General features: G+C 42.8%; 1 protein-coding gene across 1 annotated transcript in view; it reads right to left on the bottom strand.

Annotated features, from left to right (window-relative positions):
- Window positions 1-903: 903 nt before the first annotated feature.
- Window positions 904-24,925, bottom strand: part of LOC119432930 (RUN domain-containing protein 1-like) — a 32,745-nt gene continuing 8,723 nt past the window's right edge. The window contains exons 7-17 of the mRNA XM_037700076.2: window positions 24,234-24,324; window positions 24,078-24,133; window positions 23,607-23,699; window positions 19,182-19,312; window positions 15,073-15,178; window positions 14,256-14,351; window positions 11,544-11,654; window positions 11,369-11,461; window positions 6,335-6,432; window positions 6,103-6,197; window positions 904-5,612 (exon numbers count right to left, since the gene is read on the bottom strand). Coding sequence (XP_037556004.1) covers window positions 5,506-5,612; window positions 6,103-6,197; window positions 6,335-6,432; window positions 11,369-11,461; window positions 11,544-11,654; window positions 14,256-14,351; window positions 15,073-15,178; window positions 19,182-19,312; window positions 23,607-23,699; window positions 24,078-24,133; window positions 24,234-24,324 — 1,077 coding nt within the window. The 3' untranslated portion in view covers window positions 904-5,505. The remainder of the gene's footprint in view (window positions 5,613-6,102; window positions 6,198-6,334; window positions 6,433-11,368; window positions 11,462-11,543; window positions 11,655-14,255; window positions 14,352-15,072; window positions 15,179-19,181; window positions 19,313-23,606; window positions 23,700-24,077; window positions 24,134-24,233; window positions 24,325-24,925) is intronic.

Here is a 24,925-nt window from a genome sequence, read left to right as displayed (position 1 = left end):
CTCGCTCCCTGAAGCTTCGTTTTCTGTCGTTATCGGGAAGCGACCATTAGCCGGCGTGGGCAGTTTCGTGGCCCGCGCTTGCTATGCGCTTGCGCGCCGCGATATTTCACGACTCGCACCGTTCGTGCATCGTGCTATGGTGCACGAATACTTCAAAAATACGTCCTTTTAATTCGAACAAATTTTCGGGCCCCTTCGAGTTCGAATTATCGAGATTCGACAGTAGTTTTAATTGTGTTTCGATGATACGAATTTCGGCTAATACGAATATTTTTCGTGACCCCGTGAGATTCGTATCATCGAGCTTTTACTGTACTTTCAACAACCTCCGTCAAGAAATCCCAAGGGGCCATTGTTACATTTGGATGGATGGATGGAAACACTTTATTCATTAATCAAGGGAGGGGAAAAGGTAGGGTGAGAGGGAGCGGGTGTGTGGGTCCTTATTCCAGGCCACCAATATTGATCCTGGCTACGCTCTCCGTCTGGTCCAAGAGGCCCGGCCCTTTGGACACCCGGCCGGGGAGGAGGATCTCCCACGGCTCCCTACTGTATATGCGAGTTTGCTTCCTGTGGTCTTTTTGTCTATTCCCACGTCACATGTGGTAGTGACGGCCATGCACCGCACCGACATGTAGTGTGGGATTCATGTGGTGTGTTCCTCCCAAATGGGGATAGGTGTGTGTTCGTATTCTTCTATATGCGCGGGCTTCTAGTGCCCCCATTTGCCAAAGGGGAGGGGGGGGGAAGGGGGGGGGGTTTACAAGGTGTTGTAAACTCCAGTGTCATGTAGTCTTTCATTTGCGGTGTTCACCGGTAATCCTAGTGCCGCGTGAATGAAAAAGATTTCTAGGTACTTACCCATCAATAGAGAAGGAACACATTAACCATGTGCACATTGAATGCTTTGTGAACAAACCCTGTTTATTTTAGGTAGTTACATTTTAACATATGTGCGCGCGCACCAAACCTGAGCCAGCTTAGATATGCTACCAACAGTTATTTCTCCATGTAGCAATTAAGTAACCATTAAATACAAGATGCACATACCCCAGATTACAAATTATTATGTAATTGCTATAGACAACACACTGAAGTCAAAACCCTAACCTTAAGTAGGTAGACAAGTGATGATTTCAAAACTCATCATCATTATCCAATATGTACATTAATGACATAAAGAAATAAAACAGTTATTAGAATGTCACCCCAAAAAGATGGCATCCACTGTAACATCAAATGTAGAGAAAGACCACTCAAACAATGGTTACGCTGTGGTGCTTTCACATTCAACATGCTTGTTGAATAAGCATAGAAGTGCAATTGTTTCAATATACCTTCATAGAAATCATATGTTATGCACAAAAATCAAATTAGACATTTGTGTAAACATCAATTATTTACTACTTGTACAGAACACACTTAATGCAAATACATCACTGCTCATGCTTTCAGGTAAAAATGTGGTACAATGCAATTTTCAATATATAATATACAATGAACATTTGAAACTGTGAGTACCATATTGCTATAATACAATAAACTTCAATGCATGCTTAATTCCTTGGAGAAAGTGAACAACACATATAATTTATCATGTAAATTTACTTTGTATTGGCTCAAAAGCGTCCACTGCTACACTTTTCAATTCACATAAAGACTGCAAGAACAGTCATCAGTAGTACAAAGGCTGATAACTGCAAGGGTGCATGCTATATATATACTCAAAAACATTATTTGAAGCGCATAACACAAAAAATGCCAGCAGTAACCCAGTTCTCGTGCATTGTGAAGTGGTGGAAGCGGATGAATAGATCACAACAATCACAAGTGGATGTAGCTGTTTCACTAGTTTCACATAAAATAGTTAAAGGTTTTGATGGCAAGCAAAGACAGACTCATCCCTCACCTTGCACACCAGAGATAATGTTTGTATTCATAGAAGTGCCTCAGTTCCTCAACCCTGTCTGTGGAGAGCAGGCTGCCTCCTGAATGCAGTAGTTGCCACTGTAGTTCAGTAATGCCTCTCGGCGATTACTGATGTACAATATCCCAACTGGCCACCTCCAGTATAAAAATGAAATCAAATTACAAGGCTGAATGTCCCAAAGGAACACTATCGATGGGGGACACTGTAGTGGGGAGTTCCAGATTAATTTCAACCACCTGGGTGTCTTTAGCCCTTTATTGACGAGCGTTGCCTACAGACAACAAACCAGAAAAGCTTTTTTTTTTCTTGCCGAGTTTCAGTATTGAGTATGAAGTTGCCAGCTAAATGTCTTCGGCCAACACTGAATGACAGGCAGCAAGCGTCATTTGTTGGTTTAGAGCAGGAACACGGACGAGGAAGTAGTAGTTTGGCACGCGTACTCACCGTCTCTTAAAAGCAAGGTCGGAGGAGACAGGCCGATGCAAGATATCCAACTGCGGTGCTGTCACACAAGTGATATAAAGCAAACGAAATGTATACCTATGGTTCACATATGATGAGAGCTGTCTATACAAATTAAAGACGAAGCCTTAGGTGGCTTCGGGTGAAGCCCACATCCAGTTTCCTGCCTGGCGTTTTCCCCTTAATGCTGAAAAAAATTCTGAAATATTTTTTTCTTTTTGTTGATTATGCTTATTCTTGATGTGTTTTGCAGATTTAGATAGAAAATAAACATTTTTTCAGCGTTTTTATATGTCTTGTCAAGGGTTAATGTGCACCTAAGTCTGCATTTCTATCCCGTCAAAATGTGGAATCGTTAAGGTGTGTTGTTGAAGCTCAGCAACTCATCCAGTTGTGGGATAACAATGCCTTCCATGGCAGAGTTGAGGAAAACCATCATGATGAGGCACATTCGTGAATGCAGTGCTTACTAAGTGACAAAGGCCAATTCCAGCTTAGTAGCTGACATCTCCATAGAAGTGATACAGACAGAACATCGACTATTAGCTCTGGCCTGTGGATTCTATGAAGGGTAAAATGAAGTTTGTGAGGTTTTGAAAGACCTCTAGCGACTAGGTCATAATAAAACTTGTTGCTGGGCTAGTTGGTTCATGTCATACCGTTGACCATATCGTCGCTTAGCGCAAAAAATCAAGAAGGGACGGGGTCAATTGGCGCTCCAATTGGCGCTCCAATGGTGACCCCATCCCTCCTTCATTTTTTGCGCTAAGCGACCATATGGTCAACGGTACGACTAGGTCATAGCAGCACCAACAGTCAGGCTTTTGCTGCACAAAACAAGCATGTAAAAATATACTAGCATAATTTTGGAAAATTTACTCACTTGCAGAATGCAGTGGCCACAGCCATCTTCATAACAAGCTAACCTGGACTCTGCTTTAGATGAATTCCATTTAAGTACCTTAAATGAGTGTCAAAAGAAGTACCGCACTAGAGTGCCATGCAGATACAGCTCTGTAGAGAGAGAGAATGTGGCTTCCTGTGCAGTTACATGTCTATCCAGTGACCAGCACCTATGTGACTAGTTGGTAGCTTTGGACACAGTTTTTATCCGAGATGTAACCTTAAACATCTGGCATTATAGATTAAAAAAAAAAAAAAGAACTGCTGTAACTTAGCCTGTCTCACTGTTTCGTAAGATCCATTTCCAGATGTTAAAAAACACTACCTGCTATAGTGTTCTTTAACAGCTGGAAATTAATCTAAAGAAACAGTAATACAGGCTAAGTTATGACTGCAGGTAAGAAGTGAACATTCACTGAGAAGCTAATACTTAAAAGTAAACAGACCAGCTAACCATAGTTAGGGGGACATTGTAAAACATATGGCATAGAAAAATATAAACGAAACAAAAACAAATTGCCCTATACCAGTTCCACATGGCTCAAGTGTATTGAAAGCCTTTAATGTAAAATTTGGTACACTTTAAAAATCTTCATACTGTGGTTGTAAATTATTTATTCAAAAGACATATTTATGCCCTACGAACAAGACAGCAATATGTGGTAGTCTAAAATACAGGATGCTTAAGCAGTTAAGAATGAACTTGTTGCCGACTATTCAGTTGTCTGCTATGCATGAACACCAAACAGAGTGATTACGATGCAGATTATAATGTGCTAATTTACGGAGAACAGCAAAAACCAGCAAGAGGTGTGCCAGTGTAGGGGTAGGCAGATAAAACTGGCCAGGTGGCAACCTTATCGCCACAGTCGAGATTCTATCCCACAAGCTACATCTGTGGTGAACATGCTATCTAGCTGAATATTTTTGTCTTGAACACTTTTGTAAACATTTCACACACATTGTGCAACTATGGCCTCTTGAACGCAAATTTGAGTGTTCACTATCCTATTGCTCAGCAGAACCTGTCACGTGCCTCTCTGAATTTACAATCCCAAACAAGATTTAACAATAACATTGGTTTAAAAAGCCCAATCTCAAAGCATGCAATTGGCAGTTGTACACAGACAGATGTCAGGCTGGCGATGGTCAGAGAGCATTGCCACATTGGTTCATCTTCAAAAAATCTTGAATATGATGGGTGGTGTACACTGCTAAGCAAAAAAAAAAAATTGTCTTCATTTGATTCATGTGTTGCCAACTGCCTACAGTTACCTCCTCTTTTTCAAAGAGTCACCAAATTAGACGCTTCATCTCAAATGTGTTTGAAATGTCTGTGTGAGAGGATTATAAAATGTCCCCAATTTTGCTTTTACCCGTCACTACTGCAATTGTTTTTTGAAAGACATGCATACCTTTCAAGCAAATACATGAGATGACACCTGTTCATTACCCAGTAGATGATCAACGCTAGATAGGATGGAGCCCACACTTTGCAATCACATAAAAAAAGGCCTAACTGACTAAGATGTGTGCAGTAAAAGATGTGTGTAGTATGGCACATACTTCTAGAATCAACAAACAAAACATGATACCCTCAGTTGCAATTCTAAAAGCTGCCTTGAGCAATCTTAAACAAGCCTGCAATGTCAGTCAATTTGCTTCCTAACTAAACATGTAACAGAAGGCTGTGCAGTAAAGCTTTCTGGTAATCACTCAATTGACTATCGCTTGCTTTCAATTACACTTCAGTCTAACAACCATCCAGTAACATAACTGTTATCACTCGTCAATGATAATGCCATGAGCAAACCATATAAAATAGAATGGGACATTGTAGAGTCAGACCAAATCCTCTCATGCACTTGGCTAAATGTAGTTTAAAGAGAGAGCAGTACTCACCCTACTGCCTACTCCCCTCAAAGTTACAGCAGCTACACTCGTTGCTATACAGGTAAAAATCAGAACACCTCACAACGGAAGCCCGTGGAGGTTAAGTCCACATCAATGGCAGCTCCAAGGCATCGCATGAACACATTTGTTTTGTTTTGCACGACATATTCACAGTAAAAAGGTACATGTTTTCAATTATTTAAAACTAGAACTTGACCTCTTACATTAGCCCTTGCAGCACAACACAGTGAGATAAAAGTTCATCCCGAACTTGCCGAGACAAGTGGCACCTCTTCCCCTACGGGAGTGGTGGCACATCAAAAAGCATCCTTGATATTCTGCAGCTGGCGTACAGCCAAGTCAACAGGAAGATCAAAGTCAAACCCGGTTAGTCGGTCAAGGGACCGTAGGGCATCATCAAAACCTTTGGAAGAAAAAAAAAACATACGACAAAGACATAAGTATTACATAAGCAAACAGAACATTGTCTGGACACATTTAAAAATCAAATGCCTGTCTTGAACAATGGAATCATTTTTTTCAAGAACAGTGTTTGCATCAGTGCTAAGTCAAAATTATCACCATGGAAAGAAAAAACTGTTTATTGATAAAACCATACCAGACGCTATGTGCTGCTGCATGTAAGATTTCCCTCTTCAAGCTCTACACACTGTGTTTCCACATTTAAATAACTGTCAGAGTTGAGTAGCCTACCGTCAACAGTCCAAACACAGAATGAAAGAGTTGATAATACTACACACCCTGCTTAAATCTAACATGCACCCTTTTTCAAAACCCTCTTATGTTTTATCTCTTCACAATTTATTAGCCAGCCCAGAATGAAGTCCTTTTAAGCGTTAAAATGTTCTTTCTAGTGAGATCTGCTAGAACAATCTTGAATGAAATTAACTCACCTGTTTTCCGCACATAGCTCCAGTGAACATAATAGCGTTCAACAAGTGGTATGCACCTAAAAAGCAATTTTAACCAGGCAACTAGCCGCTTTTCACTGTAAAGCAATCGGACAGAAGGTTTACTGTTTTAGTGCTGTATTCTTTCCCGTGTCAAGATTAGAAATGAGGAAAAACAAACATTTTTCCGATTTAAAACCCCATGTCAGAAATATAGTGTCAAAACAGTGCTTACTTGAGGGCTGCACACACAAATGCCTTGAAGTGAGAATCATAGCTGCGCTTCAGTGGCGTATGACTTGATATGATACTGTGCACTGCTGTCAGCAAAGCCTGCATAAATGTTGCACTTAACACACTCTATGAATTCACACAGAAACTCTCAGTTTTAACAGATGACACAAAAATCGGCAATGTAAGCCCACATTTGGTAAATATTTCATAGACATACTGAAGCATAAAAGAAAGCAAATGTATTTTTTTAAATTATGGTTGATACCTCTTTCATAGGAATCGGTAGAACATGAAAGTGAAACATGTCTTCACAGAAGATGTTGCATGTTTGCTTCGTGAACTCACGGACCGCTGCAGCGAAAGCCGCACGATTTGCGGGCCGGCGACCGTGTTGCAAGTTTGCTTAGTGCGCGGCGTCCTGCTAGCGAGTGGCTTCGGTGAAGGTGTGAGCATTCTGGTCCGGCTCCAGAGTGGCTACGGCAGCCAGTCAAGGTACGACGCGCACAGCTGCAGGAATGCCAGTGGCAGAGTTCGCACCGTGCTCCGCGAACATGCGAAGGCATTCTGCTTCACACTGACGTGTCTCTCGCCGGAGCAAAGTGAGATTCGCCCGGCGACGTTGTTGCCTTTCTGCACCTTTTAGCGCAGCAGTTGTCTTAGGTGGTGCCATCGCAAAGGAGCAGTAGGTGATGCAATGCTGATGCACCTTGAAGCCTCAATCTGTAGGCGACGAGGTGCCACAGGCTAATCCGACGCGAAAGCCAAACCATTTGCAGTAACTGCCTACATGAGGCCACAGACTCTGGCGCTGAAATCGTTCAGCCAACATGGGAATGATGGGAAGTACATGGATTTGTCTGATCTTCGTGCCTGTCTATTTAGACATTCTTGTGGCTTTGTTTACTGCACTTTATATGCCTTCATTGCCATAAATTTCTGAGCGATCTATACTTTTCGAAGTGCCGAAGACGCTGCTAACGCACACAATTGCTACTAATTACAACAGTTCAGCTTGTCGAGGTGGCCAAATCGAAACACGCCAAACGTCTCAATGCACTGGCTTGCCTGCGATAAATTCATAAGGGCATTTTATGTCGCTTGTCGATGCATGCATCCGTGGAGTAATGGTTTCAATATCGGGCTTCTCTGCTAGAGGTCCTGTGTTTTAATTCTGCCATCGGACAATTTTAATAATGTCTTTATACAATAAATAATTATACAATAATTATTTATTGCATAATTATTGTATGAAACTCTATGCACGAGGCTACACTTTGTTCTTTATTCTATGGCTACACCGCGTTGGAGCCTCCGCTGCGCTGTGACTACTGAAGCACTCCCTGTCGGCGCTCGTTAATGTCACGATGCAGTACTTCGCTTCACCGCTCCTAGTTGGCAGCGCCGGAGCCGACGTTCACATCCGTTGCCGGAAATCAGTCTTTAAACCCAGCATAAAACACTTTCGTGTTAAAAAAAAAAAAAAGAAACTGATTTTACCACAAATACTGAAAAACACTAATGAAAGTACTGATTCCAGGAATCTATGGAGACAGCAAGAAGCAAACACTGATATTGCAGAGGAAGCAGCTGATACAGTGTAGTCATTGTGATGTAAGTGAGAAGGCTAATGTTCCCCGTGACCTTGCATTGCCTGAAGTATATTTTTCTTTGACTAATTAGCACTTTATAATGAGGTAGTCTTCATCATTTAATAATGGTATTTTGATGTCCAAGTATTATTATATCTGCACAAGCAAACAAACAATCCAACATCCTTCCTGTTCTGTCATCTTCTCTGTGTCCTTCTAAGGTGCTTATTCTTTTTCCCTAAGCACTGGAGGTGTCGCAGATGTATAAAAATTCAATGGTCTGCATAACACCACCAATCGTGTTTTCGATACCAATCGGCAACTTTCACACACAACCACATCCCCAAAAATGAATGCTTAAAAAGTTAGCCAATTAGCTGCCTAGTTATATATTACATAAAACCCCAAGTTACACAAGGCACACAACAAGGAACACTGTGTTCATTTCACAAATGTGGATTGTAACTTAGTAACGTCTGCTGCAGGGCTAGCTGGTGCATAACTAGAAGGGGGTTGAAGAGCACAATAAGACAACTAAGAAGATCTTGTTTGCATCTATTCTTAGTCCTCAACTTCTTTCTAGTGAATTGTAATTGCTTCTTTAAAGTCAGTCTCAAGTTATGTCAGACACACATCTGTATGTTGTGCATTATAAAAAGACAAGACTGTTAAAAAAAAAAAACATTTCCAGTGCACTTAACACTCTGCAAAGGGAGGCTATTCCACACATGAAGCAATAACTTTTCCTGAGCATATATTCCCTGCAGTCACAAATTATGATGAACTGTCAATAAATTTGTCAAAGCTACATAACTTTAATCCAAGGTTCTCCAAACTCTACTGAATGAAACTCAAGGAGGTAGTAGGATGATGCTTTGTCCATTTATAGTGAGCCCTCATAGTTACAGGGTAATTAAATGCCATATTTACTTGCATAATGAACACACTTTTTTTCCCGAAAAATATGCGCCAAGTTGGGGGGTGCGTTTATTATGCGGGGTAAAATTTTCAGCGATTGTTTTTTTCCATGGCCACAATAAAAAAGTTGCAGTTTTGCCAGGCGAACCATCCATTGCGATAGTAAATGCGTAGACAGCAATACGAAGTAAGGATAGTAGTTTTACCAGCCGTGTAAACTTGCACACAATTGCTAACTATGTAAATTAACAAGCATGGTGTCTGCGTGCACAGGCAAACATAAACACATCACACTCACTATCAAAATGCTGGGATGAGGAAGCACGGCAACAACAGTGAGCAAAGTACCCTTCATGCTGTGCATCGCTTCAACGCAAAATGAGCGGCAAGAATGGAGCATGCACAAAGGTACAAGCCGCCGTCGCACCTAGGCTCAGCCCCCGACGCAGATCGCTTTCAAGATAAAGCGCGTGCGGCCGCGCAATGCGCAGTTGCTGCGGTGCCCCCCTCCTTGCCCTCCCCCCGGCGCCATGCGCGCTACAAAATACGGCGCATTTCCTCCCAGCTTTCCTCCCTTGAACACACGGGAGACTGAGCCGTGATCGCCGGCGCCGACGGCAAAAATACGCCTGGAGTGTCCATAACTGCTATCGCAATAAATGTAGGAGACAGACGGTACGATCTGGTGTCCGATACAGCGTCCGATACAATCGTACCCGCCGGACGCCATACCAGATGCCAAATCGTATCATGTCTCTACGACTTCACGGCAGCAAGTTGAGGGTGCGATCATTATGCAAGGAAAAGAAAGAAACACACTTCTTGATTGGAAATGTGGGGGGGGGGGGGTGCATTCATTACGTGAGAGCATTCATTATGCAAGTAAATACGGTATCAGTTCATTGTACATTCAGTAATGTTCTCCCTTCGTAAAAAAATTAATCACCTGTTAAAGCATGCGCGCAAGTTAATAATTCACTGTAAGTGCTGCGAGAAAGAAAAAAAGTGTTCCTTCGCACAAGGGTGCTGAGCTGGGCTAGTTGGTTTATGTTCACCATGGCGAAACAGTGCAGACATCGAGACGGGTGAAACAGACAAGTCAATGCGCTGGCTATCAACAGATGTTTTTATTCGGAGACACGCAGTATATAATGCAGACAACAAAAAGGCACAATACTATCTATAAGGGACTCGGCCAGCCTTCCGGCAGGCATGGAAAAGCAGAGAAAAATAATCGGAGCAGGTCATACTTGATAAAAAAGACAACAGGATTTAATTAAAAACAGACCAAGAGCACAACAAACGTAGAAGTATAACCTGCTTTTAACAGCGGAGCTGTTTAAGCGCGAGTTCCAGCCGTGTCGGGCGTGGCTTAAAACTCGGCGCAGGTGTGAGGAGAGCGGCGAGGGCGAGAGAGGAGGAAGGCGCGAGCTGGGTGAGGAGCATGCACTAGGGTGCAGATGTTCGGAGAGCAGCGAGGGTGAGAGAGGAGGAAGGCGCGCGCTGAGCAGCAGGTGGGTGGAGCTAAAGAGGTAGCGATGACGTAGCGGTGGAGAGATTGAGGGATATTGTGCGCCAAGCAGTAGTTGAGGCGGAGCTTAAGAGAGAGAGAGAAGTGATGACGTAGCCATGATGTGCGGGGTTCTCCTGAGCTGAAGAGAGCATGCGCTGGCGGCGGCATCTTTCTGCCGTGAGCGTGGCTAGAATGAAGAAGAGGCGCGACATCAACGGCGTCGTGATGCTATCGGGAGCAGCTTCAACGACCGCACGCAGATCCGGAGTTCTGAGCAAGGGCTTCCGAAGCAAAGCGACGGAGGAGGGTTGGAGATCTAGAGCTTGCAGAGAGAGAAGCTGCGTCTCGGCAGCGCTACAAAGAAGCTCACTGTGAAGATAGACAAACAGATGTTAAAGCAAAGTAAAAATTCAAGTTATAGCTAAGTAAAAGCCAAATTAAAACTAAGTAAAAGCTAGTATAAGCCACCAGCTCCGCTGTTTCATCAGTCTTCGCAGCGTTAATTCGGTGAAGTTGGCTAAATTTTTTTTATTATTTTTCACTGCATTTCCTTGCCGGCCAGCTTAGACACTTATAGATAGCACTGTGCCTTTGGTGTTCTCTGCCTTACATACCGTATGACTCTGAATAAAAACATCAGATTATAGTCAGCGCATTGTCTTGTCTGTTTCTCCTGTCCCATAGCGCATGCTTTTTTGACATGGTGTTCTTTCACCATTGCTGATGACGAAACGTAGCACATCGAATGTCCCATCAAACATGATACCTTCAGCAAAATGATAGTGTGCAGCAATACACAACAAACTGCAGGGAAATGAAGCCACATAGAGTGTGCATGATGTTTAATTTACCTGAAGTTGAATGTTCGTGGCTTTTTCCTTGCCACCACTGGACAAAACTGACAAAAACAAGCTGAGTACACAAATGTGTACATAATGACTGAAGTGGATATACATTTACAATGTGCTGGGCAGGTTAGAAGTGACGGCACAGACAAAAAGACAATGCAGCTCACATGCTTTGGCGTCTCCATTGTTGAGGCAACAATGTCCAAGTTGAAGCTTTCTGACAACTTGCGTGCTGGTGAAGCATTGTACTGCGCACCATTCTGGCACATTGAAGAGAGAAATATGCCAATCAGCTTGCAGCATGTTATGACACACCATAATCCGACACAATGCAAAGCTTACTTTGATCTCGTAATACTTTAGGATGAGGTCCCATGCATGCAGAAGTGAGGGTGCACTCGCAGACCGCAAGGTGAAACAGCCCAGGGGCACAAGGCTGCTGCTCTGGCCAATCTGAAGTTAACAAATAAGCAAAACAAGAAAACACAATGCACTCACGACAACTCTGAATACAGTCGAACCTTGCTATAATGAATTCACATCTCAACACAAAGATACTTTCATGGTATCTGTTATTTTGGTATTTGTCAAGGTATCTGAAATAAGAATATTTTCATTACACACTGATATCAGCAAAAAGATTTTTAGATTTAATGTCTAATTTTAGATGCCTGATGACACTAGTTTGACATCTATACAAAGAAACATGATGTTTCCTATACACATTTATTAATGAATCACATTTGCATCTTGAATCGTGTATTCAAACGCCTGCCAATTTACATGTCTTTTTTTCCAAGGAGTCTGCATTTAGAAGCACTGACTCTACGGCTCGTCATATCAATTGAAGGGCTCACAAGACAGATCACAGCGTCGTAGGCCACTGAGCTTAAAGCATTTAGAATTAATGTGTTGCCCGCTATTCATTTGGTATGAACAGCATCATAGAGCAGTGTGATGCAATCAATAAAGCAAAATGCGGTGGAAAAACAGGAAAAAATTTTCAAATTAAAACAAACAATAAAGTAATGAGCTAACTAAGGTTGCTTAGCTTAATCACCCATGGCTACAGTTTGCTTGCCTCAGAAATTTCAATGGTGCACAGATGAGCAAGCAAGAGGCCGAAACATATTACTTATCATGCTCACTTACAAGGAGAATGTACTGCAAGACTTGTGAAAATTTAAAGCAATACAGATGGCACAAAGCGCATTGCTTTATGAATGAACACTTGGCCTTATATTTCTATTTCTTTTAATTCTAACTACAGTAAAAGCTTGTTAATTTGCACCTCATTAATTCGAACCTCATTAATTTGAACTGACTGTCACCGTCCGGCTAGGCAGTGTAGGCATCTATGGGTAGACCAACTCGTTATTTCGCATGTGCATTGCTCCTCCATCATTAATTCGAACTGTGCGCTCCCACGCAGTGATAAAAAAAAAAGGAACCCGCAACATATAGTAATACGGTGAGAAACTCTATGACTATAGTGTCTAGAATATACTGGCTAGTGTGCCGAGGGCGGGCTAGAAGAAGGCCCCGACTTTGATGATTTGCGACGGCGCCCGCTTGGATGTGCTGCTGTGCAAGTGGGTGCATCTGCATCCAATCCGCGCCGTGATCTGCGCGCTCCGAAGTGCTGCAAAGCTTTCAGTAAGCCGAGCAGCGCGACGCAAACTTGAACTTTTTCCGTGTATTTGGAGCGTTCTTTACAAAACACTTTGTTATATATAAGAACTACGCGAGTTCGTTCACAGTGCACGCATTTTTCAATACGAAATGTAGACCAATTTGTGACATATACCTCGCCGTATGCTTCCACCCGCAAAAAACTCAATTTGTCAGTAACCACCCAACCGATTTTTAAAAATTTCCTTTGCTCTTGATAGCAAGAAATATCACAGAAAGACCAAAAAACCTTATCATATAGCCTTCATTCGACTAGATTTGAAGTAAAACCAAAGAATGACAACAATGTCAAGCAATAACCTGACACTAAAGCAATGTGTGAGATTCTGAAGTGCCTTGTTGCACTGGAAATCAGAAGTTGAAATCGAAAAAATTATGGAAGTGAAATTTAAAGCGGCACCCTCGATTCGTTTTAAACAAACACTGATATTTGAAAATGTCTCTAAAGGGCTGTCTTTGTTGAAGATAAATAATGAACAACTTAATGAAAATTTCACCTATTACAGCATTAAAAAAACTACACAGAACTAATATGAGCTTTTCAAAAAACTGTTATAATGATATACCTTAAGGTAATAATATTGACGTTTAATATAGAGCAGCTGTTGTGCTTCACAATGCAGAGCATTAAAAACAAACATTTTCTTATATCTGCTACTTTAATTTGTTTCTCATGAAGGGCCTAACCCACAATACTACAACCAAGATTTATGATACCTCAACCGATCCCAAGAGCTTCCTCATAATTCAACTAATCCACTTACCAGATAGATCAGTGAGATGTTAAGAACTGAAGCACTGCATTCAACGCAGCACGTAAAGGCTGGTATGCCCAAAGCATGCCAGCAATTTAACCTGTTTCTCATTTTGCATCCTGAATAATTAAGCTTCTTCTGACAAAGCTATATTTTAACGCGATAGCGTTAAGGGCCCCGTGTCGCAGAAAATCCGGCGTCGGCAACCGGCGTGCGATGTCGGCGGGTGGCGGAGAAAATCATGCCCAACCACGCAGGCCCTCTGAATATATTTAGGTACATGTACATGCCACGCCTTCTTATATGACATGCGGTATATGTGGGTTAACCATTCTGTTGCACCGAAATTGACATTTTTTGTCTGGCATCTCCAATATAATGCATACTCCTGATCGATTCTGTACAAAACAGGCAAATATTGCCCCCAACTGCATGCACTATGAAATGTTGGATCAGTGTAAAATTTTAGCATGGATGAGCCAGCAATTTGGCTAAAGGAGTCAGGCATAACTGGCTCTTCTATTTAAACAACATATGCTACCTTCATACATAGTTACATAGTTAACCTTTTAGAAGTGGAAGGCAGTTGTGACAAGGTTTCACTTACCTCCATCAATCCATGCTGCATCAAGTCACGCAGGGCAGTGGCCAGATCTTTTCTGACAGCACTAGTCAGTTTCTCATTACACAGCACAGCAGGTGCCTGCACAATCCAGAGGAGCTGTTTTATCCCACCACAATGCAGACATTCACTCAAGATGCACTCCCATACCACAACTAAACCTTGCAAACTAATGTTCACAAACGCAAATATTTCACATGTGAAGACAGCCTCTCAGCAGTTTGCTACTGCCCCTAAATATCTATGTTACATGTAGCAAAACATTTCACCAGAAAGAGCCACTTCAGGCACTGGATAATTGGCACAGAACCAAATGCAGAATGCTGCTATCCATACTGCTTACGCAACATGCAGTGGCTTCTACATGTTTAAACTTTACTGCCAAGGGTAAAGGATCTTGCTATACCACAATATCATCCTGAAATCTTTGCACCTACCAAAGCCACACACTGGCAATAGCAATAGTGAATGCATCAATGATTGTGACAAACAAGCTGCAATCAAATATGCTCCCACTTCTTAGAGGGAATTCGCAGCATTTCTTGGACAACACATGATAGCAAGAGAGGGGGGGAGGAGAGGCCCCTATTGGAGCACCAACTCACTTGCAACTTTTGTTTTATGAAAGCACTAACACATACATGTACGAAGTGCAATCTATGACATACTGCATACCCCCGCAACGAGACAATAGGCCCCAATAAAGTGCACATAGACTCGGTAACTATAACCTGTTTGCTTCTTGAAGCACACAGCCACCAGGATTCCAATAATCATACAGATCTTTACACTTCATGCTCACATCTTCAGAATCACTGGTGTAGTCGCTGTCCACACACTGCGACTCCTGCTTTCCCACCAGCTCGAGGACCTGGTTAATAGCCAGCTCGAGACATGCCCGCAGATCTCTGCACACAGAAAATTAGACCATCACAACATTTCAAGCCTTTGACATATTGGCTACAGACACAAGCATGGTAGAACAATTTAGACGGAAAGCACAACGTGGCCAGCTACAATAGCCACTGCAACATTTGTGCTATGAGCTTGAGGCAGGCACACAGCTGTACTCATGATACAATATTATTAAAGTGAAGGATCAACATAGAAGGAAAAAAAATATAATGCAGCTATGTATTATGAAATGAAGTTTCACTGGGTCTTCTGGTTCATAGAAGAGCAAGCATGTGCACACACAACCACTGATGCAATAACGCACACAAGAAGATTAATTAGTCTTGTGTCAGTGTAGGTCACTTCCTCTGTTTCCAAAAGCACAGCTCTCGGTAGAAAGCTTATGTACCTGTGATCATGGGTTGGCGGACATTGCTACCAAAGTAAGTGCACAAATTTCTAAGCCATCCCACACTGGCTTACAGCAGTACTTTTTGAACAAATGTCTTCCTTTCATATTCACAATGTTCAAGAAGCCATGACTGTCTTTGACAGTTGCAATAGTAATTATTGTACAGACAAACACCATAAACTAACAGAAGTACTACACTTTTTCATAATGGGTGTTTTCTGCCATTGCAATAGCTGAGATTGCCTTTCTACAGGTGTTGTCAAGAGCCTGAAGCAAAAGCATCTGATCGAATAAAAGGGGCCCTGAAACACTTTTTAAAGAAGTCGAGAAATGCATTTGAAGTTAAAATAGACTATTTCAGAAATACTTTGCAGCAAAAAGCACTTCAATGCATTCAGCAGAAGCAAAGTTATTGGCAATCAAAGATCGCCTGTGATCCCCTTCAGAGTGCTCCCTGCTCCTTCTTCAATGCCTTGCACTGCGAAGGCTAACGGAGCGGCGGATGCCCACAATGCTCTGCTTACTGAATGTCACCGTGGCGTGCAGTTAAAATTTGATTTTGGATGTTCACCAAGAGGCCAGTACTTCCAATTTTGGCACCTACGACACGCCAAGCTCGTAGGCTATCTCTCACCTTATGGTTGAGTTCACGGTACCTCGTGCATTTGCTGTGCTGCAGTGAACGAAATAGCTATGCACGGCTGTGTTTTCTAGCAGTCAGTGGCATGAGCAGCACATTTCATTTCGCACTTATCTCTACGGCTATCACACAATTTCTGAGGGTCGAATGAAACGTCTTTATGATCGCTCGGAGAATGTTGGCAACGCGCGCATCGGCTTAAAGGCGCGAATATAGTCCGGCCATGGCTGGTCTGGAGTACACATCTCGCATTTCAGCCATTACCTGGCGTAAAATGTGAACGTGCGCCAAGACGCAGCACACTTCGCTGCGCCAGCAAAAATTCGACGTCTAGCTTCCGGTGCATTCAGCGTGACCTACAGCACTCAGCACGGCTGGCGCGAGAATAGAACATGTCCTATCTCACACCAGCCCCTAGACCAAAGTTCATCGTGCACTATCTCGGCTGGCCGGGAGCATGCTGGTCTAAAGTACAGGAGCAATGAAGCGAATGTGCTGAGTTAGCACCTTCACTAAATGCAAAAGTACTCGCTCGTCAAGCACATGTTCACATGCATGTTCACTGCGCTGCTGTGGCTCCGTTCATCGCGCCAAACTATACAGGGGCAAATTTTAGGCGATCCAGGTCTCGCTGGCGTGACGTATCCAACTTCGCCGGTCACTGACTGGCATGCTGGAAATGCCAGACTACCGTATTTACTCGCATAATGAACACACTTTTTTCCCCAAAAAATATGCGCAAGGTTCGGGGGTGCGTTTATTATGCGAGGTAAAATTTCGAGCAATTTTTTTTTCCGCAGCCACCTCTAAACAAGTTGCAGTTTCGCCCGAAAGGCGAACCATCGATTGTGATAGCAAATGCGTAGACAGCTATACGAAGTAAGGATAGTAGTTTTATTGGCCGTATAAACTTGCAAAGTAAATTAACCAGCATGGTGTCAGCGTGCACAGGAAAACATGAACCAATCACACTCAATGACCGCAGACACTTAATGTCGTCGCACACCCGCCGTGGTTGCTCAGTGGCTATGGTGTTGGGCTGCTGAGCACGAGGTCGCGAGATCGAATGCCGGCCACGGCGGCCGCATTTCGATGGGGGTGAAATGCGAAAACATACTTAGATTTCCCCAGGTGGTCGAAATTTCCGGAGTCCCCCACTACAGCGTGCCTCATAATCAGATCGTGGTTCTGGCACGTAAAACCCCATAATTTAATTTAATTTTTTTTTTCACTTAATGTCGTAACGCTGGTGTGGGGAAGCGCGGCAGCAACAGCGAGCGAAGTGACCTTCGTGCCGTGTATCGCTTCAACGCAAACTGAGCAGTGATAACAGAGCACGCACAAAGGTATAAGCCTCCATCGCACCTAGACTCAGCCCCTGACGCAGATCGCTTTCAAAATAGGCCGTGCACGGCCGTGCAATGTGCAGTTGCTGCACCACCTCCCTCCCTTCAGCGCCATGTGCGCGACGAAATACGGCGCGTTTCCTCCACGCTTTCCTCCCTCGAACGCAGGAGATGGAGCTGCGATCGTCGGCACCGACGGCAAAAATGTGCCTGGATTGTCCATATGATTGCTTTCACAATAAAAGTAGGAGACACACAGTACGATTCGGTATTCGATACCCATCGGACGCCATATCGAACACCGAATCGTACTGTGTCTCCCCTACTTCACGGCAGCAAGTTCAGGGTGCGTTTATTACATGGGAGAAAAAAGAAATCCAAATTTTGACGACTAACGTTGGGGGTGCATTCATTATGCGAGTAAATACGGTATATCAGTGCCTTAAGTGATGAATGCCATTCCCCGGATGGGCATTGAAAGGATTGGATGGGCATTAAAAGGCTTTCAATGCCCATCCAGCGACTGCTTTGAAAGTAATGGATCCTTTTGACCTCGCCTTAAATGTTATCAGAGCCCACGACAATGACATCGTGATGGCTCTTTTAACAAACTGTGCCTTTGCTTGCCGTGAAGCGTAAGGAATCCAGGCTGACCGACTTCTGGAAATAAAACTTCCGGTAAGCGAAAGCACCAAGCTTTCCGACTTTGTCATAAATATGCAATGAGATTGTGATAATTCAAACCGCTTCACAGCGATGATGCATGTGCCACAAAATGAGTGTTTCGCGATCGGCGGGCACGCGTGTTGGGTTAGGCGTCATCCGCAATGTACGAAAAATGCTGTAACAGTGGCGCGAAATGCATTCTCTCGTGAAGTTGACACTTTGTTGACAGCCTTCGGTATGTCTCAACCTTTGCCCCCACGCCATTGCAAAGATTTCCCGGACGATGGTTTCAGGTTTTGTTCGCGGCTTTGCCGTTTCGCGTACGTATATACATACTAATTTCCCTTCAACAAAGTTCCGCCACAATAAAATGTTTTGCGTGTCCCGTGAATTTCGTTGAAGTGGGACTCGACTGTATTGGAATCGTGTATAAACAGACTTCATTATATTGAGGTTCAAAATACATGATGTTAAATACTTAGTTAAATCCAGGATTTTGTTAATCGAGGTTTAACTGTATATGCTTCAGCATGTGACAAAGTTAATTTGCATAGTTAGTTAAGTTGCATAGTTAAGTTGCATAGTTGCAACTGTTAAGAGTTAGAAGTGCTGAGGCCATATTGTTGGACAATCACTTCCACACATACCATAATTTTTCAGAGATTTTACGTGACTAGCACAGGAGATGTCAGCATCCGCGAGCAACAGCCCTCCTTGCACTGCTCTACGACAGTGTGCGATGTATGCCATCGACTGTTGTTGCAGATACGTCGTTAAATCTTGCAGCAGTATCTTGAGAAGTGATCATCCAAGAATATGGCCACTGCATAATCAGCAACAATTATAGGCCTGCTCTCCACATGAGGCCAGCATGTAGCCTGTGAGGGGAGCTTTGTGCAAGTATTCACTCCACCCACGAAAAGTGCTCGTTGTGTCGTTACATCTGCACTCACCCCCAATGATTTCCCTTTGGTGTCCGCTTCATGATATTTCTCTGGAAGCTTCGTCGCCCACAGCCAAACTGGGTCAATGCAAACATGTGTAGCAGTGCTAGCATGCGCCGCAAGATCTTGTTCTGGGCCTCCTGCAGAGGAACAGTGAAGGAGAAATTTCCAGCATGAGTCACAAGAAGGTTTCATGACAGATAATTTAGGCAACTCTGCATTTTACAAAAGCACCAGTAAAGCATGTGTCATTCACAGTCTGACTCAGCTTCGAGGTCATTTCTACAAGCTCATAGAACTTCTGGATTCGAGATGATCATAAAACTAATACAGTGTCTTCTAGAAGGACAGGGTTGCGAAATTAACTCATTTCAAAGGGCATTTGTATTCGGTCTTGTGCATTAGTAATCAGAGGAAAATTCCAATATGAGGGATATTAGAGCTTTATAAAATTGTTTATTTCCTATATTTTACAACACCTTGATGTTGTTGCTTAGTATCCAAATAATGAACTCAAAGTAGTTTCGTACTCAGCAAATTCAAGGTTTGCTTAAGAAAAATTTTGAACTTGATAAATTTTCAGTTTATATGTGTCACAATTCAGCCCTAAATTGAACATTGAGGTGGTTCATGCAAAATTATGCAACATGATGCATTTGATAGATGACCACAGTAACATTTCTTACAGTAAATTTAATCGTAGTGTTTCTTGCTTTAAGTGAGAAAAAAAATTTTTAAGTTCGAGCCCCCCCACCACCTGGCTCGGTTGCCCGACGTTACCCCTCACTACTACTTAACTACACTGCACGGAGCCGCTTGTCCACAATTGATACAGCACTGCTGCTGATCTATTGCGTGACGGTATAAAAGTCCTGTCTGGGTGCCGCGCTTCCACGAAGGCTGCTAAACTTATATGTTCCAAGTGGTACTCTTGGGTCGGTGAGTATGAAGTGAGTCCAGCACGGAACATTGCAGAGGGATGATGGTACAAAGTGAAGTGTGCGTGTGCTTCTGATGGAAATAGCCTTTTCGAATATCAGGGTGATTTCGGCTTTCCTTTCTTTCGCAATGCTATCTGGAACACAGAGGACAACGCCCTTGATGCATTCTTGTGCCCATTCAAATAGCCGGTGAGGTGTTGTAATGTGCCCTTCGTAAGGCCTTGGAAGACTTGCCCTAGTGGCTAAACACATTACTGTTCCAACAACACCATTGCATATGCTTTTCCCATCTGATGTAGAAAAAAAATTACATTCAGCTGTCAAGCCATACTCATCTTCATGATGACAAAGACACCGTCGCTTGCTAGTCTGGTACAGTCAGTCCTTTGGAATGAGGTCAAGATTTGCTTTTCAAGTTGTAATCACCAAGGATGCACGTCGGTTTTTCGCATGCGAGGAGAACGGGTCGATGCACCAGCATCTCTCCCAGTCCACTCCATGATGGGTAGGCCTTGCTATTGTGCACTCATCAAGAACAGGAAATGCGTGAAGAAAATGACTATGGATTGCTCGTGGCGTACCATCACTTCTTTCAAACTGACGGATACGGTTGAACATGAGCTCTAGCAGGGCACGGATGGCGAAGCACCTGAACAACTACAAGCAAAGTAGGCGCATACATAAGAAAGAACGGAGAAGAAAGAGCGGTAGAGAGCGACAGAAGAGAGGAGCAGAGCGTGGGCGTATGGTTTCACACTCATGTTCTCAATCGCCTTCCTACTACAGCCCGCAATGCGACTAGGCAAGGCAACACAAAGACAACAATCATGGACAGGCGCAGGAATGCAGTGAATGGCAAGGAGAAGGAGGACCACACGTGTGTGGTTTTGCACTGGAGCCAGGTCGTCTTTCTTTTATGCCTGCACCACAACAGACTTAAAACTGCCAGCAGACACACGCACGGGACCAAATAAAAAGTCGGAGAAGAAAGGCGAGCGGCGTTTGCTTTTGGCCACACGAAGTTGCATCCGAAGCTGGATGCAATGTAATACCTGAAGTTCAGCTGCCTTGCTGGACGCCTGGCATCTGGACAGGACTCCTGTACCGTCGCACAATAGATCAGCAGCAGTGCTGTATCAACTGTTGACAAGCGGCTACGTGCAGTGCAGTGAAGACATAGTACGGGGCAATTTCGGGCAACCGAGCCAGGTGGAGTGGGGGGACCCAACTTCAAAATGTCTTTCTCTCTTAAAACAAAAAAGACTCCGAATAAATTTCCAAAATCAAATGTTACTGCGTTCATCTAACAAATGCATCACGTTGCATAATTTTGCATGGGCCACCTCAATGTGCAATTTATAAGCTGAACACAGGGCTCAACTGAAAATTTATCAAATTTCTTCTCTCGCAAACTTGAAATTTGCCATGTATGAAACTACTTTGAGTTAATTATGTGGATGCTGGGTGACAACATCAATATGTCAGGAAATATAAGAAATGAATTAACATTTTTATAAAATATCTTCATATTGAACTTTTTCCTCTGATTACAAGCACAAGAAACCCAATACCAATGCCCCTTAAGATGAGTTAACTTCAATGCCCCATCCTTCTAGAAGACATTGTAACACTTTTATGGTCATCTGGGGGAAAAAATTTTTTCAGCCATGGTCAGATCTCCAGTGTGAAATTAAAATGGTGCTCATGCAGTGAAAACTTTTTTTTTCTTCTGGTGAAATATCATGGGTATGTCACTCTTGTGATACTGTTAATAGCCATGATTTTTTTGTGTTTTTCATAGAAATTGGTGACGGTCAAGCGCCACCTCTGGTACGTTTGGCATGGATTGACCCAATGCAAATCAGTGGTTCACTATTGATTAACTAAAACCATCTGCACCATTTCCAGTATTCTCAAAAGCCTGGGATAACCGAAAACCTGCCTGACACTGACGCTGTTGGGGCATAGTTCAAAGTTTTCTTTTTTTTTTTTTTTTCATGGGGAAATTATTACTGCAAGACAACTGTGCCATCTAGAAAAGCAGAAGCTTTATGAATTGAAAAACATTGTTTTGTTTCGTTCAGAAAAAAAAAAACTACACAATTTTAACAAATAATGAAATTCTGGGAAATTTGTGGCAATCGTTGGCATTTCACGCAGTACCAAAAGGGTTAAAGGTTTGCTAGTAACAGGAGTTTTTCTCCCCCCTTTATGAGTCCTGGTGATGAGATGCCTGAGCTAACAAACAAACAATAAGATTGTAATATGGACAGTGATACCTCAAAACACTAGAAGATTATTTCCGAGGAGCCCAGCTGACACAATTGAGTTTGGAACTGCAAGGATCTTTGTCTAGGCACCCATAGTCTTTGCCGTCTACACAGCATCTGCCCCAACTTGCACACACCAATCATTTTGTAAATTGTAGCTGCTAGTGGGGCACTGACGGCCACAGGACAGCTATTTTCTTTAGCCTATTGGATTTCTTGAGCACGTGTCCTCTAATATGTTTGCCCTGTTCATTCCAAACAAGTAACCATTATTATTTACTTCTGTTAAGGTTCATGCATGTTCCATGAATATCAGTTCAGGTCCGGGTCCAGTTCCGGTCAAAATTTGGTTCAGGTATGATTTTCATTTTAGGCTCAGATTCGGTTTGACACCTGGAGGGGTATTCTGTAACCTAGTGGAATTTTTACTTCAGCTGTCGTGATTCGCTCCAGCAGCACGAGTGAGAAGGAGCCAGCCAGTCTTCTCTTTCGTGTTGCTGGACCCATCGCGACAACCGAAGTGGACAGTCCACTAGGCGGACTCTTACAGAATACAACCCTCCCCCCCCCCCACCCTGGATACAACCCCCCCCCCCCCCCCAAAACTGTAACAGGTATTAAGTGCTTGAAAAGATAGGGATGAAAGGAAATGACACAACATGGTATTGTTACATTGCTACAATACCATGCAATACCACAAAGATTGAACGTCAAGCGTTTTTGAACCAAGAGCTTGTGGCTACCACAAGCTTCCACACAATTAGAAAGATAAACAGTTTATTACATTTTCTTTGCAGCAACTTTGTCACAATCTCCAGCTAAGATTCTGCAGAGGAATAAAGCCAACACGAGTATCACAAATAAATACCTATAACATTCAGCTAGCCACTTTATGCTCTAGCTCAAAGAAGTTTGAGAGTGTAGGTGGGTTCACAGCAAATAAAAAAAATCGGCCATATCTCCACGTGCTTCAATGCAAATGATGTCTAAGCATGTATGTGTGGTGATACTACATCAGTACACAGCTTAGATGTCACTGACTGCCTCATAGCAATCCCATAGTAGTGTAATACACTATTTCTTAACATATACGATCAAACATAATGTGCTAGTGAAGGTACGTAGCAGATATAATGCCTATTTAGCTCAATATGACTGTACTTGCATGCTATATCTACATGCAAAGCCTTCAAGACATCAAACAACACTGTGGAAAAGCCTACCTGGCTCTCCTTATGTGCTCGACGAAGTTGGTCCTTGTACTTCCTTGTTGAAGCAAAGCACTCGGAAGACGTTTCAGAATGGAGTGTGTCCGGCTGCATTTCAGTAGAGACATGCACAGACACGAGTGACAACAAAGAATGAGCCATCAATCGTATCACTAATTTACTTAACAAACCTCCATTTGTTGAAGTGAACATACTATAGCTTTTGAACAGTCGAAGAAAGTGGACTTGCTAGCATTTTCTTTCCAGCTATGAACACTGTAGCTTCCACACAAAGAGAATACAAATCTGAAGGAGGGCAAGTGGTGTCTATGTGACACACTTTCATCTTGCACACACAACACTACAACTTCAAGAAGCCCACTGCTTTATTTGTGAAAGCTCTCTAAACTGTGATTCACAATTCCACAACGAATGGCGTGAGCAAAGTGCCAACAGAAATATGATTAATATGAAATCTTCACTTGCCTTGCCATGAACTGGACAGTTGCACGTGCACCTTGGCTTTCCATCCGATCCCTCTCCTGAAAAGCACGACATGGATGAGATTTCATGCAGCCAATACACAACAGCATGCAGTTAGTATGTCAGATAGAGAAAAGTTAAAAGGGTTAGTGGCACTACCTTGAATAAACTGAATGAATCTTTCAAGGTCAGTGATCTGGGTCTTCAGTTGTGAAACCAGCTGCTCCTTCATTTTGACAGGGTTGACCATCTGAGCCAGTTTCAAAAGCATTAAGAATAATGTGGTTTGCAGTTTGTGAAGAATTACGTGGCTAATGTAATGCCTTTCCAGCTCATTTGATACTGCAGAAGAAATGGTTTACAGCCATACATCTGCATGCATGCACAAAGCAGCTGTTTCTCTAAAAGATAGAATAACTTCTGCTTACTTATGTGCAGAAGTGCACTAGTAAAGGGGCCTATCTGCCATCACACATTATGATCAGCAACCCTGTTTAAAGAATATTTCCATAATATTGATAAGCAGGCGCTAGTGAATGTCTGTACTTGTCTTTGCCCTTGTCTCATTACACATTATACAGGCTATAATGAAGCTTATATATACGAAGCATATATGAAGCGTATATTACGAAGCTTTAATCCAGCATGAATACCCACGTCATATTGTGGATTGTCAAAAGGTGTGCACCTGCATTTCTAGCTGTCATTGTTCCCTACTTTTCTATTTCTATTTTGACATTTGACTGTGCGGCTGAAACGTCAGTAAAGTCGTGTTATTGTATTTTTTTCTTCTTTTTTACTACATTCTCCTGTTCTTCTAATTTTTATATGTATATATATAATATATATAT

The sequence above is a fragment of the Dermacentor silvarum genome, chromosome 11, assembly GCF_013339745.2.
Source record: "Dermacentor silvarum isolate Dsil-2018 chromosome 11, BIME_Dsil_1.4, whole genome shotgun sequence".
Taxonomy (NCBI): domain Eukaryota; kingdom Metazoa; phylum Arthropoda; class Arachnida; order Ixodida; family Ixodidae; genus Dermacentor; species Dermacentor silvarum.
This window is presented reverse-complemented; position numbering and strand designations above follow the sequence as displayed.